At 38.3% G+C, this 21,211-nt stretch overlaps 1 protein-coding gene across 1 annotated transcript; it reads left to right on the top strand.

Annotated features, from left to right (window-relative positions):
• Nucleotides 1–14,876: 14,876 nt before the first annotated feature.
• Nucleotides 14,877–19,202, top strand: LOC113100931 (protein phosphatase 1 regulatory subunit 32). The gene is made up of 11 exons (XM_026265419.1): nucleotides 14,877–14,961; nucleotides 15,333–15,460; nucleotides 16,275–16,392; nucleotides 16,503–16,647; nucleotides 16,759–16,822; nucleotides 16,910–16,989; nucleotides 17,159–17,224; nucleotides 17,347–17,433; nucleotides 17,527–17,607; nucleotides 18,919–19,013; nucleotides 19,109–19,202. Exons 2-11 carry the CDS (start codon nucleotides 15,349–15,351, stop codon nucleotides 19,200–19,202), a joined length of 942 nt encoding a protein of 313 aa, XP_026121204.1. The 5' UTR covers nucleotides 14,877–14,961; nucleotides 15,333–15,348.
• The last annotated feature ends 2,009 nt before the right edge of the window (nucleotides 19,203–21,211 follow it).

Here is a 21,211-nt window from a genome sequence, read left to right on the forward strand (position 1 = left end):
GAATGGAAAACCCTAGTAACCACCAAGAACAATCTAACACCCACCTAGAAACCATAAAAACACCCTAACAACATTACTTAACACCCTAGCAGTCACCAAGAACAGCTTAGCAACTATCCAGGTGTACAGTTTCCAAAACCATCGTTAGCTAACTATGGACATTCGTTCCATTGAACTCTATTGACAATGAAGGAACTTGCGACGATAGTTGGTTTTGGGAAATGCAGCCCAGAACAGCTGAATATCCACCTAGAAACCATAAAAAACATCCTAACAACAGTACTCTACACCCTAGCAACCACCAAGAACAGCTTTGCAACTATCTAGAACAGCCGAATATTCACCTAGAAACCACCCATAGCACCCTTACCACCATTTGTAACAAGAACACCTTAGCATCCAACTAGAAATTACCCAAACACCAAAACAACCAAGAACAGCCTAGAATCCATCTAGCAAGCAACTGCTCAGAACACCCTAGCAACCATCTAAAACAGCCTGTCATCAACCTAGAAATGAACCAGAACACCTAGCAACCACTTAAAACATCAAAGCAACTTTCCAGAACAGCCTAACATCAACTTGGAAACCACACAGAATATGCTAACAGCCATCCCAAACACCCTAACAAGGTCCAAAATCAAGCTAGAATCCACCTAGAAACAACTCAGAAACCATCCAAAACACCCTAACAGCGATCCTTAACACCACGGCAACATCCACTCAGAACACCCTAGCAACCATCCAGAACAGCCACATAGAAACCACCCACAATACCCTAACAACCATGCTCAACACCCTAGCAACCCACAAGAAAAGCTTAGAGACCTTAGCAATAATCCAAAACGTACTTAAAAAACCTACAACCATCCAGAACAGCCTAACATCCACCTAGGAACCAAACAGAACACCCTAGCAACCGCGACTAGTCCATTTAGGACTACCGAGCATCATGGCAGTATGTTTCATGCTTGCAAAAACTTTTTTATTTGATTTTGTTTTTCAGTTTCATTTGGTGCTGATAGCAGTACACAAATGACACTTGATCTGTTGTAAAACTCATCGTTTGTTTAATAATTCCAGAATTATTCCAGGACTTGCTGCAGGACAAACATGTTTACGTGGCACAGTTGAGCTTTATTTAGTTATTCTCATAAGACTCAGTCAGCAGTCTGAAGTTTGTGTGTGATGGTCACTGACCCCTGTGCTGACCAGCACCTTTACTCTGCTGTGTGTGTGTGTGTGTGTGTGTGTGTGTGTGCTCTTGTTTTTGTGAAATATCAGGACACAACTTTGTATAATGACATGGGTATGACAGGTATTACAAAGAGAGGGTGACTTATGAGGACTTAACCCATGTCCCCATTTTTCAAAATGCTTATAAACGTGTGTGTGTGTGTGTGCGCGCGCACATGCACTTGCATTCACCTGTGTGTGTCTGTGTGTGTGTGTGTGTACTATAGAGCAGTATGATTGTTTTGGCAGTCAGTGTCACTGTGAATTATTTTCTGCTTGGACCTTTTGGGGTAAAATGAGCTAAAGTTCTCTCTCACACACACACACACAGGCTTGTCCAAAGCATCGCAAACACATGCAATTGTTTTACAGCTCATTAACCAGCAACAATAATTTCAGTTCTTCATTTTACCAAATTACTGATTTAAAAAAAACTATTTTTCCACATGCCTTAACACGTCACGCATTTCCCACACACACAGCGGCAGTTTCCGTTTGCTCTCCTACACACACACAACATTATCAGAAAAACAAATTCACAGGCGAATGCCATACATCAGTCACTCCTCTGGTCCAATTAGCTGCTCCTCAGAAATGAGAGTGAAAAAGAAAAAGAATAAAAAATGATTTAAGTGCATGTTTGCAGTGGGTTGCATCATGTAGGTCTCAGTTGGAGGAGTTCGACTGAGCAGCTGTTAAACTGCACATTTTATTGCTCAGCAGTTGCTCATCGCTCAGTTCTCAATTATTGGCAATTTTTTTTTTATCAAGAATCAAAGATGTTTCACCTTAATATTACTTTGGAGAGAAAAAAACACAAATCAGAATTCATATTAAAGCATAGAGCTATAAAATGAATGTGGACAGCAGCTCAGATCATTCGCTCTTGGGAGAATAGTATGAGAAATGTTTGAGCTCATAATGAGATCTGGGACTTTTTGCTCACAACAGACTTTAAGAGCTCATTTTGAGAGTTCACTGAGATCTGAGAGCTGACAACTGCTGTAAGAGATGCATGTGCAATAACTGGGGATATTTTCTCAGAAAGATCAGCATGAAATCTCCATTTAATCTCATTTCTTAGAAATAATTGAGATTATAAGGATAATAAGGAGAGAGGTTTTTGGGATTGTAGCTCTAGAAAAGATGTTTAGTGGAGATCAGAATTCTCTCATCTGATCCGTGGAGGTGTAGAAACTTTCCATGTCTCTCTCTCTGTTATTAGAAGGGCTTGACTAGAGCGGGTTTGGTTCCTATGGTGTGTGTGATGGTCAATCATAGGATGATTGTGACATATTCCGGCTCTTCTGACAGATTGCTGTCCAAATTGTGTCTGTCAGTTTCTGAATCTCTCTCTCTTTATCTGTCTCACTCACTTCAGCTCTGTCATTCACAGCTCCAGCTCCCCGTGCGCTTCTTTTTATTGGTTTGAAGAGCTGTCCGTCATGAAGCGTGACTCCTCCCTGTCAGGGTTTTAGTGCGACTTCTTCTGAATGACGCTAAAAATGACGCTACAAGTAATAATTCTTCTCTTTCTGTTTCTGTTGGACTCTGTGCGTCTGTATGTGTGTGCGTGCTCTGTGTTTTCCGTTATTCTTGATCGTAAATGTTGATGATAAATAGGAGAAGTCTCCTGATTTCATGTTTTGAAAAACTTTTTTTTGTAAATAACTGAGCAAAAATGGTTTCTGTTCGTCAGTTGTACTTAAAACAGATATTCTTGATGAACCATGTGTTGACGACGAGCCCGATTGCCCTTCTTGAATGAGGGTTTTTCCACATGTCATATTTTTGCTGAGGTTGAGGGGGAATGAAGGAGCAAGAAAGCGACTGCCAATCAACTATGACATCACACTGCCAAACCCAACCCATAATTTACCCACAATCCACCAGACACCCTCCAGACCTGTGTGATGTATCTCTTCTAATTGAAAGCATAAACACCTCAAAGAGGTGGAGTCACAGCCAATCAGAACATATTTGATGTTAAATAATAAAATGAGTATCACTATTTTGAACCAAAGAGATTTCACTGTGGGTGGAGCTAGATAGTGGAATGCAATAACAGAAACCGAGCAACAAACCTCAAATTAAACGAGTGTTCTTGAATAATAGCATTGTGTTAACAGTAAAATTAAATCATCCCTCAAGTTTGTAAAACCAAACAAATTTTTTGACAGATACAAAAATATTACAAAATGTAAATGTATGCATTTCTATAAATGTGTATTTTTGAAGAAGGCAAAATTATAGTGTGTGGTAATCAATGACATGTATTTTAAATAGTATTTTTAGCATAGGAGAGCTTGGTTGTTTGTCATTTTATTTTACACATCTGGTTGTCCAAATGATGAAAATAGAAGTTGAAAAAGTTTGTGTTGAAAATAAGCTTTAAAAACTAGTATAACACACATAGTCACTCTCTGTTGAGTTTCATAACGCCACCACGTTGTTTCAGTTTGATGCAGGTTGCATCTGTTTTCCAATATTAGCGCAGCTATCGCACAGAGCTGCGTCAAAACGGCATGACGACGGCCAGCTGAGACAGATCCACGCTCACAGCGGTCCAGCATGTGTAGAACAAGCACACACAGCCTCTCTGCGTCCCATATGCTGCTGCATGGTTTGTTTGGCAGGAACTGTCGATATCTGCCGCCCCATCTCTCCCTACACAGAAAATTACAGCCAAAACCCTGAAAACTGAAGCCCTCTGGCCAATTCCAATTCAAGTCCTGATGAGATGCTCGTATGTTACTTGCTAAGGCAAGCATCATCACTTTTGCTCAAACTTAAGGTTGGTTATTTGAACACACCTCATGTGCGTGATTACCTTCCCGATTTTAAGATTTCCAGCTGTACCATAACAACTAAATATATGTTGAGGTCCCTGACCATATTTTGACACCAGAATGTCATAGAGACTTTAGAAACCACTAAAAATGATCAGGCCAACTCCAGTTTCAAGTTTTTCACGAGCATTAGAAATCCAGTTACATCACACTCTAATAATCTAAACCCAATAATATCGTTTTCACTCATGCTCAGCACTTTGAGTTTAATGCACATCGCAGCCTTGAAGCCACTTCTGTTACACAACACACATTTTAATTATGAGGTTTTACCACGTTGATTATGTTAGATGGGGGAGTGCTGACCGATAAAAGACGGCTCTAGTAATGAAACTCTCACAGACTCCAATAAAACAAGCATTTGTTCTGAATAGACGAAGAATAATATTTTTCCCTTCTGGAGGGCTAACGTGCTTCTTGCTCACTTTCATTCCCCCAATACACCTCACTGGTGAAGAATGCTTAAAGTCTCAACATGCTTGATGTGTACAATCTGACTCAATGTATTTATTCATGTATTTTTCTGCAAACTTTGTACAGTGTAAAAAAAAGCAACCTATAAATCTATGAAGAATAACAGTACTGTATAGATTAGCTGCCTGTGAGCGACTCACAGAATAGTTTGGATAGAGGTTAACAGCATAGACGCGATCTAAGCCAGTAAAACATGCTTGCTGTAAATGCAGAGATGCCACAAGTTTTTATATCCTTGCTTTCTTTCCTTGTTGTCATTTGTTTCTTTCAATGTTTTTTTGTAATTGACCTAGTGGCGTCTTACAACGTGAGTTGTTTCCTTTCTATTGGTTGTTTGTTTGTTCGTATGTTGTTTGTTGATGAACACAGCGAGGTTCAGGCGCCCGGGAGAGTGCTTGGGAACGCAGATCGGTTGACCAAGGTTTTGCATCCATCTTCCCCATGTGATCATAAGTCACAACTTAGTGTAGGATCTTTCTCACATGCCTAAGATGTCTGGATGTTAAACCACTCGTAGTTTACAACCACATTTTGTTTTTGTTCTACATTGTTCTATGACTACATGTTTCAAGTTTCCCTTCCCCTATTTTCAAATATTTCACGAACTGAGGCAATGATAACGGAAGTTGACTAGCCTATTGTTTAGTTGTAATCTGTGCTTGTCTTCAGTGTTTGTTTATTCGTGAGACACTATATAGTTTTGTGCGATGAAGCATTAAAGCTGGACTGTGTTTCAGATGCCTCACTCTTCTTAAAGCTCATCTGTTGATTTCATACTTGTTAAAAAACTTCAAACATTCCATGAACTCTTGGACAGAAAGCCACTGTAGTGTTTTAAAAATGTGCACTCTTAAAAATAAAAGTTTTATATTGGTGTTAATGGTTCCATGAAGAACTTTCCATTCCACAAAAGGTTCATTGTAGTGAAAAATGGCTTGTAAATTTAAAAAATGTTCCTCACACTAAGGAAAAGTAATTTTAAGAACTGTTGACTGAAACTGTTCACTTGTTGTTCTATGGCATCATGGTTCCACAAGGTTCTCCTTTTGGAACGTTTATTTTTAAAAGTGTAGCGCACAGGTTTACAACATCTAGTTGGGTTTGTTGATCATACCATGATCACTACTCCTGAAAATGCTCCTGATGTTGTGTCTACACCCTTTAACAGGGTATAATAGGAAGTTTGTGACCCATCATGCTTTTTCCCCATTCACTCAGAGCTGGTGAATTTTGGGGAATTTGTTCCTGTAGTTGGCAGTAACGATTTTATTTTTTTCAGGGGGCTGTGGCTTGAGCTTGAGGCGTCTGTGACATTTGTCCAGTGGCGTGATAGTAAAGCGTTCCCAAATTTGAGCCTCTCCTGTTTTTTTGGCCGAGCGGACTGTGATCTTATTGATTGAATTTCTCTTTTTCGTTTTCCTGTCCCACCCAAACCCTTCCATGTGACTGGATGTGAGGGTGGGCGGAGCTAAGGAGCACAGTTCTTACTATGTTCCATAATAAAATAGACTAAATCATTTGTACATCAGGTGGCGTTGTGTCTTTATTTAAGGTCATTGTTACTTTTACACAGTTTATATAATACCCAATACATGTATAGATTTGAATGGGGGAAATGCAACACTCAATATGGCCACTCTATCAAATGAAGCCCCATCCTTCTGAGCAAAAGAGCCTACCCCTAATCAGTAAAGTCACCGTGTCACTGCAGCTGCCGTTAGAAGTCCCGGTTGCTATAGAAACAGTAAGCATTCTAAATGTGCATCTAGGACTGTTCATGCTGGTCTAGCCTGACAAATAAGCTTTTTTTAAAGGGGTCATATGATGTGACTTCAAGTTTTCCTTTCTCTTTGGAGTGTAACAAGCTGTTCCTGAATAGATAAGATCCCTAAAGTTGCAAAGACTAAAGTCTCAAACCCAAGGAGATATTCTTTATGAAAGTTAAGTGTCGTCCACACCCTTCTAAAACCCCCACATGTCTACGTTTTGTTTACGTGGTGCAATACACAACTCAACATGTAAAAAGACAGTAAAAGTCATTAAAATCAGTAATTATGTCTCCACTGGACACGTATGAAATGGTTTTTATTGGTTTTGTCTCATCGTGCCGGGACACAGCATCACAGTATGGTAAGGGGCGTCACATTTCCGTCACACGCTTGAGGTATTTGGCCAATCACAACGCATTGGATAGCTGACCAATCAGAGCACACCTCACTTTTCAGAATGATGAGCTTTGTAAACATTTTGCCGTTTCAGAAAGACAGGGCATAGAGGAGAAACAATAATGTACAGTATGTGGAAAATAATGTGTTTTTCTTTTTTTTTTCTTTTTTTACCTAAAACTGCATAAACATTGCATTACACCAAATACACCAAATAATGTTTTTTTTAGCAATGTTATATGCTCATTTTAATGCTATTTGAGCAAAATAAACCAGATTTGTGATACAGTTTTTGTTAGATTGCATTGGTAATTTCAAATATGACATTTAGTCATAATCTTAATGAATTTGAGAATTTGATGTTTCCCCATTCAAAGTAACAGGAGCTGTACTTGCATGCCTGAGAGGCATTTCAAAGATGGCTGCCGCCGAGTGACATGACTTGCCTTAAAGGGACTTTTTTTTTTACCACTGCTTCAAGCTTTTATTCAAGAATAAAACTGTGAGTGGTTTGCATAATTAACTATCCATTCATAGCTTGGTGGTAAATAATGGGTTTTTGTAATCTTAATAATGTAATTGTCTATAAATAGAAACAACAATGAATCATTTGCAAGTCAATACGACTGAATTTATCACCACACAAGGTAATGCATTTGAAATAATTTGTCATGCTCAAGTAATATTGACAATTGAGTGCATTATTAATTTTGGAATGCCGTATTCATTTGCCACAGTTTGATTGCACTCTGAGTGTAGGCTGTATATTTCTGAAATTTTAGTTTTACTAACAATAGGAATTGTAAGGAAATTATTCATTCTGGTTCTGATTCCACTTAACTATTATTCGGAAGTGAAAGGAGCCTCTGGACATTCTTCAGAAATGGATTTTCTCTGTTATATGGAGGAAAGAAAGTCTGGTTTGGAACGACATGTGGGTGAGTAAATGATTACCGTGTTCAGCTGGGTTGAACGACCCCTTTAATGGCTTCCTTAAATAATAAGTTAAATAAAAAGACAGTGTATGGAAAAATTGCATTTGTGTATTGTCATTGCATTTATTATATTGGTCTCGAAAGCATGTTGTCAGATAAGATCATTTTCAGAAGAACGGTGATAAGCAAAATAAATTGTAAACCATTCTCAGACAAATATAACAGGTTTTTATAATCTCTCCTTAACTCATACGGATTTGCTACATTTTAAATGTTTCTCTTATCTGACTTATTCGTTTCAGGTCTTGGGCTACGTCTGCATTAATCCGGATACATTTTCCAAATGGGTTTTCATTTTAAAATGCTCTCTGTTCACACAACTGTTTTCAAGCATTATCCAAAAGTTTCTCTTCTACAATGAAATGTCGAAAAAATATTAAATTCACTTTACTATGCATACATAAAGCCTCAAACAGCTCACTGAGATGATACAGATGGAATTTCATGGACTTCTTCTGGCAGGATCATTTTATTTACAAAAAATATCTGACGCATTCAGGACGCACTCATTCACCATTATACGACTGATCTAAAATACAACTGCCCTATGTTTTGCCACAAAACCACAATCGCTGAGTAAATTTTCTGCAGCCTTTGCAGGACTGTGATATGAAGAGTGTGTACAAAGTAGCAAATCAGTAACAACAGTGTGAAAGTGAATAACACATAACAGGTAAATTACCAATATAAACAGATTTTAAAATATGCTTCACGTAATTAAATCCTGCATCATTGTTTTCAACATAAGGCATTATTTTCAAAAGCCTCTGTTTTCACAATCCACACTACGACGAGAAAACAGCATTTTAAAATTAAACCATGTTGGAAACCGTTTTCAAAATGTTTATTTTTCCTTGTCAAAAACACCATCTCAGTGTGGACAGAAGGCAAAAACGTAAAGGGGGAAAAAAAGTGTTTTCAACCAAAAACGTAGTGGTGTGGACAAGGCCTTACTAACGAGTTGAATCAGCTGTACATGAAAGATGTCATGAAAACCATTCAGCTACGGTCTTTTGAATAAGAACCAGTGCTTGATTCTGAAGTGTGTTTGGTTGAGGGGGAAGTCAGGCAATGCACAGCTGAACAGTTGGCTGTGTAATAATCAAGCGGAGGCCTGTCAAAACAACTGAATGACAGTCTGTGTGGGGAAGAGCAGGCTCCAAGAGAAAGAAGCGGGACAGGAGGGTCGGAGAAGGGTTTAAAAATAGAAAGGGCGGTTAAAGTACATCCTGGAGTGAATAAAGAATCTGCACAGACACCGTGTTCTAGGATCCTGCAGACTAGACACTGAGCTCTCGACTCTCTTTGAATCACAGCACTTCCAAAGCTTCCAAACCCACCCGACATGGCTGGAGCTCCATTATGACATCACAGTGCACTAATATTAGACACACTCCATCCACACCTTTATCCCACACCTCTCCCTCTTCCGTCTGTCTCTACAGTTCCCTCTCTGGCTACATTCACAAAACCATGTTGTTTGGAGTGCTAAATATGGTCCGTACAGTTTGATTTTAAAACAGAGAGACAATCTCATACTTAGCATTACTGTAATCAGTACGATTTAAATTTGAATTATTAAATTTTCATTATTCTTGATTGTGATTCTCATTATAATATAATATATAGATATCTTTCACTCTGCGACTTCTGAATGAAGGCATCTTTTTGAATGCCACAGCCAAACCTCTCTGTGATTCTCTCTGTCTTTCTTCCTCTCTCCATCTGTTTTATATATCCCGGGAAGTACACAATCATTCTCTGCTTTGAAATTATATTTCCTGGAAACAGGGAGTCCAGACACACTGAAAGTACCAGCAGCCCCCAGGACAGATGGAAGGAGAGATCTGACAGGGAAAGAATAGGGGGAGGCAGGGGGAGAAAATAAAAGAAGGAAGGGTGTGAAAATGTAAAGCCTTTGAGAGAAGAGGTGCTGAAATATCTACACTTGAGAGATGAAGAGAAAGGACTGAAGATGCAAAAAGATAAATTAATCTGTAATTTCTTAAAGAAGGACATAAAAATAGTTGTTATTTATTATTGTATGCTGTATATAGTAATTTTAAAAGCCATGTTTTCCTAAACTAAAAGTTCAGCACAATGAAGATGTGTCATGCTAATTTTGATGCCATTTATTCTCATGTATCACATGATCAAGTACCGAACCATAAGTCTGAATATGGATGTACTATTCAGAGTCTATTCATGACCGAAAGCTATTGAATGACACATTGAGACTCTGAAATAGCTGCTTTTATGGTATTTTCATGCTTAACTTTTGCCATTTTGGAGCTTAAAGGTGCCATCTGTAATGTTTGGCAAAAAAAAATCAAGTCATGCTCCACATTGGAACGTTGGGTGATGTCAAGTGATTTTGAAACATTACATCTTCAAGCTACTCCCCTTCACCTTTACCAGTGAATATGTTCATATTCGTTTTGTTCATATTACATTTTGAGTTGTATATACACATTATTTGAATTAAATTAATTTGACAGACAGCATTCTGTCAACATCATTGGTCAACATCAGACATCTGATGTTGACCAAGCTAGCGCCAACCAACGTAACCAGAGCTGCCAACTCTCAAGCATTCACCGTGAGACACACGTAATTGACTCTTTTCACACGCTTTCACGCCACACATCAATTTTTTTCATGCACAGAAAAACCACAAAGCAAAGAGGACACAGAGACCAAGAGACTAGACAGAGCAGGTTAGTTATGATATAATAAAATGGGTAACGTTAAGTTATAGCTATCTAATTATCAAACGCAGCTACGGATAGCCATCGCTAACATTAGCACATTTATCGAACAGCCTTCGATACATTTCTATGTTATAACTTCCCGAAAACAAATACACAAACATATAAAACAAACTTCTAGTGAAATACTAACAGCATCTAACTTACCAATCCAAAAGAAATGTTGCAAGTTCGGAGTCGAACCTCATTTCTTTCAGGTCCATCAGTTGTCTCCAGCGATTAAAAGCAGTGCCGATGTTTACTCTGGTTCGGCTCCTTTTCTTATCGGATTTGATTTGTGATTCTGAGCGCGGTTGTTTCCCTGTAGCGGGTGGTGGTCTCTTGCCAAGGGCTTGAGCCATAATTTCTCTCTCTTCCCTGAACTGAAATGAAGTACCGGGCTGTACTTTCCACACGATTGACATCAGGTTTAGGCACGCCCACAAGCCGTGCAAGTTATTCATGTATTGCAGGTTGGCTGGTTGTTATGTTGCCCGCATACCGCCTCCCATGGCCGAAACTGGTATTACGACACCTGTAGGGCCGGGGCTAGTAATGCTAATGCTAATTAAGGTTGATATCTCTGCAGCACTATAACTTGAAATTTTTTTAATGACATCATTGCGCTTATTTCTTCTCATTCTTTTGATGTGTGTAGGTCATGTTATGGATATTTTTACCTCAATTTTTGCATATGGCACCTTTAAAGGGTTATTTCACCCAAAAAAGTATATAAAAGTATAGCATGTCACCCGGCAGGTCACTGCGGGATATTTCATGTTAACTACTGAAAATGTGTTAAATAAGGTCTGGTGCAGGTATAAAGCATATGTGAGAAATAGAGATGCTATAAATCAGGCGAAACTGTTTCCAATGCACCCTGAGCACAAAAAACACACCAAGTATGATTGATCTACCATGACAGAGCTGCATATAAACTAGAGATTACTGGAGCACACCGACCGAGAACAAAAATGCATCCAAAATTAAGAGATCAGAGCACACATTTACTGCTAAAGGTATGAAAATATTCCTTTTGAGCTCTCACGATAATATGCTGCCATCAATTATTTCTTTCATCTTTAAAAATGGTGTAAAAGTAGTTATTTCATGCTGAAGACTCAGCTCAGGAGGAATATACAGGCTTTTTTTCCTGTGCTGATTGAGGGTGAAATTTCTTAAATGGGTTTTAAGATCTTGCAAAAAGCATTAAATGGACATTGGAGTCAAAAACAGCCAAAAAGATTTGAGGGATGTAAAGAATGATCCCAATTCTTCGACTTTCTTTGTAATTTTACAGGTGCAGACTCAGGTGTTCCTTTGTAAAAGACGCAGATCATTTTTTCTTCAAAAGGGGCTACATTTGACCTCATTTGTTGTTGCCGAAGGGATGCAGACAGAGACGTGGTGTTGGAAAGGGCATCTCTTTTCTAGACTGCCAGCTGTGAGATGAGTGGAGTCAGTTTCGGGGGTTTTGTGAAAGACGGAACGGTTCCATTAGAGATGTAGCTTCTGGGTAAAAGTTTAGAGTCGACTGTCAGCTGTAATCATGAGACCAAACCTTTAGTCACCATCTGTGGTTGCAGCTGGGAAATAAGTATGAAATTTTTACGCATTAGTCCAAATCCTACCAGCACTGAAGTGTTCGATTTAGAATGCTCTTCTTAGGCAGCAACTCTGTCACAAAAGTGGTCCACATAAGAGATTTGATGTAATTAATTGCAGTGGTTGTTGCTAAAATAATGGCGGAAAGATGAAAAATACTTGGAAATCCTTCTGAACTCAAATTTTGGATAAAAGTAAGCGGAACTTTTTTTCGTATTGAATTGCAATGTAATGCAGTTACAGTTCACCCTGAGATTGTCTTCTCTGTGAAGGATACATGCGATGCTACCTTTGGCTAAAATTAGCCACTTTTCGCACCTATGATGCATTAAAATGCTGACTCCTTAGGCAGCTCAGTAGGTTTTGGTATGGAGCGAGTGAACTGAGCCTGAGGAGGAAAACTAATTTTAATAAGCACCCGAGGCGCTGTTTTTATATCCCAACTAATTTTTCTTCTTAGTTGAAAATGTCAAAGATAGATTGTTGCCGTGGTCATTTTGTGTCAGATGTCAATCACCCATGCCAGTCTTTACTAAAGAGATCTGCTAAGCCAAGTTAAAGTTAAATGGCTTCTGGGTCAGTGACTGGAAGACAATCTTCCTGTCCAGGACTGAGTGTCACTTTCTGTCTGCAGTCAACGCTTTATCAGTTTTAACTGACTGATGGCCAAATGAGCATGAGGCTTCAAAATCAAACCACTGGCCTTGTCGTTAAATACAGCTAAGAAGCTGACAAATGCCATGTCCAGGAGCATTTTTAGGTCAAAGTTCAAGTTAATGTATAAGGGGAAAGCATTATTTATTTATTTTTATTTTTTTGCCATTTGTATTAACTTTTTCAGCTTTTTGCACCTAAACTGTCCTACAATGTATTCATATATAATGTAAATAGATTCTTAAAATTACATTTATATAGTCCCTAAATTTATATTAGATCATATTAATATTTTATTATTTGTATTGTATTCATTATATATATTGTAGTAAGTATTCAAGCATAATAATTCAGCAAGAACTAGAAAAAGTTTGAATTCAACATGAAATCAAAATGTACCCCATTTGCTTTCCTAATACTGGTCTTGTTGTGCACTTTGTAATCTTTAATAAAAGATTTACATTTTCGGTTGATGTCAGTTAGGCCACAAAGCCCACTAATTAATGTTAACCAATGGCCAAACAGTTATTTAGGAACAATTTTAGCAAACTTGCAACTCAGGTATGGAATGCCAATGTTGAATATCATGTTTTACTTTAATATCATGTCATATTACTGACCTAAAATGAGTTGGGAAAACCTTTCATGTCAAAAAAAATGTTCTTCATGGCGTCATGAAAATCTAAGCACCTAATTCTCACCTTGCAGGGGAAGCCACATTTAACCCAGACAAACAACCAGAAATGTCTTTCAAAGCTGTTTTTAGGTGGTTAGGCTGGTCGTCACCCTAAGGGTGCACAAGTTTGTCCATCCACCCAGACATTTCCTGGAGTACAGTGGATTAAACCCATAGGGCACCTCCAGCTGGTGAACACTTACCTAGGCACTCTAAAAAAAAAACCTCTATAACTTACCTGAACCTTACCTACACTGATAAAAGCCAGCACCAAACTCCAGTGTAGTGCACCGTTCCGTATCCTGTTGCATGCCACAAAGATTAATCCATTTGAAGAGATGACTGCAGAAAAGGGAGATAGTTTTTGGTCATGGACACATCACCGCGCCGCTTGAGCAAACCCAACGTTGCCATTATTCGCAAGGGCAGTCATGCCTACATGCACCGCTCAATAAACGCCCTCGCCCGGCTCCCATGAGAGCGACAGGCCACCCTGCAGAAGCAATATTTCGCATTCGCTCTCTGGTAGATAGGAGCGACGACGCCCTGTCAGTGAAGGTGAACCAGAATTAATGTGGGAGACAGGTAGACAGCGGGGACGTGCTGATAGCCGCTGTAATGATGGATTTGACTTTATCTTTCCAGAGCAAAGAGTAATGTTAATGGGTGACGTGCTATAGCTGTACTCACAGCGGAGGCCATGGTGATTATGCAAATTACTTCAGCTGTGACATGGACAAGGCCACACAGACTGTATAGAGTTGTTAAGCACATCTGGGATCTGATAATAATATATAAGCGCACTCCCAACAATGTAAATATTTCATATATGTGCATCATGGGAGATTGAGCAAGATGATGATGATGTGAAACAAAGGGCTCGAAGTGACAAGACTCCTGGCACCCGTCCAGTGCTTCATTTGAATAGCACAACAGCGCCACCCGGTGCACAGTGCACACACACATCCACAATCTCCAAGAGCTGTGTGACTGAACTGTTCATATATATATATATATATATTCAAATCATTGTTTTGTTTTTTTTGACTAACGTTACCACTTGTATAGCCAAAGGTTTACTACAAATCCCATGGTTTAAGTATGGGTAACGTTAGTGTTGCAAAACCATGGTAAATTCGTGGTGACCATACAGTAGTTTAATAATAATGTTTTTTGTTTTATTTGTAGTAAAACATTTGTTAATTTTTTGGTAAGGGTAGTCTGTATGTCATCAGTCGTTGTCTGAGGTTATTTTCGTTTTCGATTCGTAGACTACTAAAAAAGAAAAATCCCCCTTTCTACTTTGTAATGTCTCATACCTTTAATTCCACCAGATGAAGTTTTTTCCTTGAAATGTATTTAAACGTCTTGTTGTTGAACAGCAGTGTGATGTACTGTAAAGCCGTTACCTCACCTTCCCGCGTCGTGTCACACGCCTGTCACGTGACTAGCTCGCGCTGCCATTGTCCTGGTAACGGTTACCTGGTAACGAGCGCGAGGATAAAAGAGCAACTCACTGCGCGCACAGGTATGTTGTTTGTTACGCGGAGGAGCGCGCAGGTAACATACGAACCGTTCATGGCTAAAAACTTATTATATGTTATTAAGTTATTTAAATCATACAATATTTTGTTGTTTCACGGTTGTTTCAAGTCCATCAAGTGCACTTTTAAATGACAACAAGTAAATAACAAGTAAATAAATGGCGATGAAATCTCTAGAACGACATTATGAATGTTTTATGCGCAGTAACGAGGCTTAGTGTTAATGTGACCCCAGTCAGAGACAGTATTGGAAAATGTTTGTTTATATCAAAGTGTAATTCTTCTATTGTGCATGGTACTTGAAATAAAATATCACATGATCAACCATACATTTGTCATCGTGTGTGTGTGTGTGTACAGTTGTCACGGTTCTGTATTTTGTTATAGGTAGTCACAGTCACAAATGGTTGGACCCTTGGGAGCAGTCAAACCTTTGGTGGGAATGGGCAGACCAGGGGGGCGTCCGGCTAACATCGGCCTAGACCAGTATTGCACCTCCTACAGACAATCTTACAGTGAGTATAGAATCATCAAACTGTACTTTTTTGTTTGTTTTGTTCTTTTAGGATTATGGACATTGGCATGAGCAGACTGATACTGAAACCAGAGAATATCAGGCCATCAGCGTTAAAACAACAGCCTTTTTCTATGACCCAATTTGAAAACATAAACAGCCATCCATTTTATCTACCACACATCATAATGTTTTGATTGCTTATTTTACTGGAAACATTCAAACCTCTAGACCAATGCAAGAATATTTATTTTCTTTATTATTTTCCCAACTTTTGTCTGGTTTCAGACTTGTAAGTGGTTATTGTGGAATGCAGTAAAGAATCTTCATGCAACCTCTTTTAGAGGAATTGAAGTTCTAAACATCCAATCTGGCCCAAATGGGGAAAAAAATCTGTGAATATAGCATATGTATGTAATATGGATTACTTTAATGATTAATATATGGTACTTTTTCTTTATTTAAAAAAAGTTTTATTATGCATAATTTATTTGTTCTCCACAACTTGTCACTATGAACCACTGAATGGAAAAGAGCACTGTACGATTCTTCAAAACGTCTACTTTTGTATTCAACAGAAAACAATAAATACGGGTATATATATATATATATATTTATATATATATATATATTTATATATTTATTTATTTATTTATAATATAAATTATCATTTCGGTCAGCAAAAATAATTATTGCCCAATATATCTGTATTGGTGCATCCTGATTTCACCTTTAGAAATCCTGTAGAGATTTATTTGTGTATTGTGGAATATAGGATGTTGAATTTTTCATGAGTTGTGTCCTCCTTTATCCAGGTAAAGAGTTATTCCAGTCATGTCTCGGTCATCATTTTGGGACGGGTTACTCTGCCAACCACCGTCCTGTTCTGTACTACAGCTCCAGCCTGGATCGCTATGATAATCCACAGTTTGGGTGAGACCCAGATTGTGTGTGTGTTCGAGATCACACACATTTTACACTCCAAAGCCTTTTTGCACCTCACTAAATCATTGTAGATGCATATACTTTCCCTTTTCTCGTAGTCTCTCATTGTTGGACAGTTTTGAGTCTCAAACGAAGCGTCATTACCAGCGTCTGGTTCTGCCCGACGGGACGGAGCCTTTGGCCTGCACAGGCTCCAGACACAGAGAGAGCGGATATTTGCAGCTCCAAGCTCAGCCAAGACCTGTGAGAGCCAAAGACACACACATAGAAATGCAGCAGGTTTCAAGGGCACTGTGCCATGTCACTTCACCCTGGCCTCATTGTGCTTTAACTTTCTCTCTCTCTGTGTCTTAGAGAGCAGCGTCCTGTCAGACTGAATATAAAGCCACTTACATTCCTCACCGCCTCAGAGTTTTGGGTAAGTGGTGTGGTTTAAAAATAATGCTTCTTTGTGGATTGATGTTGCATTCTCTAGGTGTTTCAGATCGGTGCGTTTGTGTTTTAGTTGGACCCATAGAAGATAGTGGATACACTAAGGAAGCCAGTCTACAGCCAAATACCTTCCTCCCCCAAAATATTAGCATGGTGTGTATGTGTGTGTAAACTCATTTTAATCTGCTGGCAAAGTCATTGTCAAGATGTTTTTTTAAACTGCACTGATCTATGCTGTAGTCATGATGAGAATCACATAATGAAATCCTTTTTCCAATGTTATGCTGACTCTCTGCTCTGATTGGGTAATGATGGTTGTCAGGATGACGCTCGCAGGACACAGGAAAGTGTGATGAAGACTGACTTCCTTCCCGGATGTTTCCTTCAGGTGGTCTCTCTGTTTCTCTCGTTCTCTGCTATTATTCTGTCCATCAACATCTTGACAATTTTTTTAGATGTGCGTTAGCTGGATGAGGTTTTTGGGCTATTTAATGTGTGTGTGTGTCTTAGGGCAGTGAAGCACTACCAAAACTTGCCTCTCGTGCACTTCGGGAAACTGGATTTACAAGAGAAACCCAGAGGCCTCTGACCAGTTCAGTGAGTATCTCTCTCACTAGATAAACTCTGCAGTTAAGACTACAACAGCTTCTCCGATCAAGGATCAGGGTTCATTGGATGCTCTGCCCACAGGCCTCTGTGCAGGGTGGTGTTGGTAAAGACAGTGGACAGAAGACTAGAACTGCTGAAGCTAGATGGTCCATTGGGCCAATGGTAAATAAAACCAATATATTTTGTCCTCTAGATTTGTGTAATGGTGAAATCTGCACTTTTTTGTTTGGCTATGACTGTTCAAATAGATTTAAATAAACATCCAATATACATTTTACATATATGGAAGATTAGATTAGACCATTCAAAGATAGTTCGCCCAAAAACATCAATTCCATCATCATTTATTCACCATTGTTTCAAATCCATATGACTTTGTCAATTTATTTCTTCTCCATGGCTTTTTCGATTCTTATCTATTCAAATATCTTATCTATTTATTTCTTTATATATTAGTATATATATGTATGTGTGTGAGTGTGTGTGTTTATATATATATATATATATATATAGTCCTTGTGTTCACATGTGTTATAGACAACATATTAAATTTTTCTTCAAATATTACATGTGAATGCATTTTCTTGGACTGAAATATATAGAGGTCCAGATATTTTTTTTCAATTAAAAAAATATATATATTATATATATATATATATACATTTTACATTTATTTTCAAAAATATACAAAAGGAAATCTCAATATATTGATAGAAAATATATTTACATACATTATGAAAAGTATTTTAGAAAATAAATATTTTGTATTTTTTAATATATATATTTAAAATAATATTATGCTGTATGGGATATATAGTTCACCCAAAAATTTAAATTCTGTCATCATTTATTCACCCTCAAGCTGTTCCAAACATTTATGAGTTTCTTTCTTCAGCTAAAAAAAAACTGAATAATGTTAGTATCCAAACAGTTGCTGATCCCCATTGATTTCCATGGTATGGGAGAAAATACAATGGAAATCAATGGCAACTGTTTGTTTACCAACATTCTTCAAAATATGTTAATTTGTGAGTAAATTATGGGGAAATGTAAATTTTTGGTTGAATTATCCTTTACACATTAGTACCTACATGGTACATATTAGTACCTTTTGTAAGTGTACTGTCCCAGTGACAGCTTTTGTACTTTTTATTTTAATAGTGTAGGTTTGTAATTACAAGAGTGTGAGCTAAATCTGTAAATGAAACTGTCAATTAATTTCTCCTACAAGTAAAAAATGAGCTAAATGTGCTCTTCTTCCTAGAAAAGCCATTTAGAAGACAGTCTGTTCTGTGCCAGTTCCGATTTAATGTCACAAAAGCACTCAGAGATGACACGGCTCGCCTCAAACACACTTTGAACAGTCATCCACTCAAAAGACGACTGGAAGTCTGATATATTTTGGTGTGCCGCTGCTGCTTTAAGATGGATTTTTGGAATAGTGTAGTGTACTGGCTGTTCTGTATTCTACAGGGCTCATCAGGATTCGTCCTGAACGCCCCCAACATCACGAGCCTCTCACATACACCAGCCGACCAGCAACACTTCCTCACACACTACCAAAGCAAGTGAGTCACGTCTGTCTATCTCTGTGTCTGTTCCTGGTGTTTGACTGACAAAACTGATTGCTCATTCATTTGAACTGACTGTCTGTGCCTTGTAGACATGGGCATCTACTGCATTACATGGTTTTAAACCTGGGGGTTCAGTGTGTTCTGATTGGTTGCTGGGGGGATGAGTGTATCCTGATTGGTTAAAAAGAGTTATTAAGAAAAACCTGCATGGTTTTCGTCCTTATCATTGTTGCAGTTTTGTGATAAATCATCAGTGATGCCGCAGAGATCAGAATGGCTGAGAGGAGGCATACAGAGACACAGAGAAAGCGGATACAGTGGACGAGACACAGATAGGTACACACATACACACCTCATGTGCTTGAATTCATGTACACCTGAACGCTTGTTAATAACATCCTCTGTTTGTTTCTCTCTTTCACACAGGTTTAATCTTAGTGGATTTAATGTCCTAGCTTCACAATAAACCTGAAATATTCATTTCAACATAATACTGTCAAACTCTGCTTGATCGTTTCTACTTGACATTTTCAGACAAAATTATTTTGCTTTAATTTAGAGGTGTTGTCTGTGCATCATACTTAGGGTTAGCTATTTTAACAGACCCTTGACACTATTCAACTTTAATGCATTAAGCGGAGAATAATTAACATCAATCATTTTGAGCAAGTTGTGTAAAAACTATTGAGCAACATAATTATTGATGTAAGACTGAATGCAAGACCAGGAAGTGTTGCTTAACTGTGTTCAGCAGATTGTGTTGAAGAAAAATTCACGCTCTTACACAGATTGCAATGCATACACCAATACACACAGATATGCACAAATTATGTACACAAATTCCTAGCCATGCGAGAAAGGAGTGGCACCAAATGAAAGCTCAGCTGGCTGGCATATGGTCACAGTTATGGTGCCTGCTTAAGTTGGTGTGTGTGTGTGTGTGTGTGTGTAAGCTTCTCTCTCTCATCTCAGGGCCAATGCTCACTCTCCCACACAGGCAGATCATTCATTATCCTTAATAATCCTTGCAAGAAAGGGAGAATAGGGACTGAATTGAATAAAGGAACACTGGTCTTTTTACTTCATGCTTAACACTGAAAAAGTGACGCAAATGCTTGTCTATAAGTGCAGAGGTCTTGTTATTTTGCAGTAAATTGAGCAGTTTGAGCATTACCAATCAAGCATTCATTTTATTATTGTTCATACATGATTTGAAGCAAAAAACAATTAATATTTGATGTTTGATTCATCATTTGCAAAATATGGACATAAAGGACACCTTAAATTTGCATGGTATAAAATAAATAAATCTCATATTTACACGAGAGAGCCAATTATCAACTATTTAGAAATATAGAAAATTATCAACCATTTAGAACTCCCTAGCAATGCACCAGCAACCACATAGCAACACCCTGGCACTGTGTTTGATATTGAATACTGTAGCTAATACGTTTAGTTGAAAAAATGCTTCTCAATTGTTAAATAGTATGTTCTGTATGGTAGGAATGTTTGCAGTATGAATGTTTGTAGTCAGAATCTCAATGGAGAATTTTCACTTACTATTTTATGAATACTGTGATTTCCGACATACTACCGGAGATATTTTGGATGAAAACGGGAGGCTTCTGACTGTCCCATTAACTGCCATGTAAAATACAGAAGTATGTGAAAGACATCATCAGAATAGTCAATCTGCCATCAGTGGTTCAATCTGAGTTTTATGAAGCGACAAGAATACTTTTTGTACGTGAAGTCTGTGTCTCTCGCATCACCACAGAACCATTTTAGAGAATACCACTGAATGCAAGCAGCGTACGCTCTTCTGTCTGCCGCGCTGCAAGGACGCGCTGTTTTCATTCAATAAAAAGCATAAAAACATGTAGAAAACGTATCCTTGTGGTACGGCTGAAACAGAAGTGCATACGCAGTTTGCGTTCAGTGGATGTTCTCCAAAATGGCGCTACGGTGATGCACAGAGACACCGAGGAGACAAATTGTTGAATAAAGTTTAGTTTTCTTCATGTACAAAAAGTATTCTCGTCGCTTCATAACATTACAGTTGAACCACTGATGGCGAATGTCTCTTTCATACTTTTCTGGACCTTGACAGTGCAATTTACTTGGCAGTCAATGGGACAGTCCCAAGCCTTCCCGGTTTTCATCCTTAATATCATAAATTGTGTTCTGAA

The sequence above is a fragment of the Carassius auratus genome, unplaced genomic scaffold, assembly GCF_003368295.1.
Source record: "Carassius auratus strain Wakin unplaced genomic scaffold, ASM336829v1 scaf_tig00217412, whole genome shotgun sequence".
Lineage (NCBI taxonomy): Eukaryota > Metazoa > Chordata > Actinopteri > Cypriniformes > Cyprinidae > Carassius > Carassius auratus.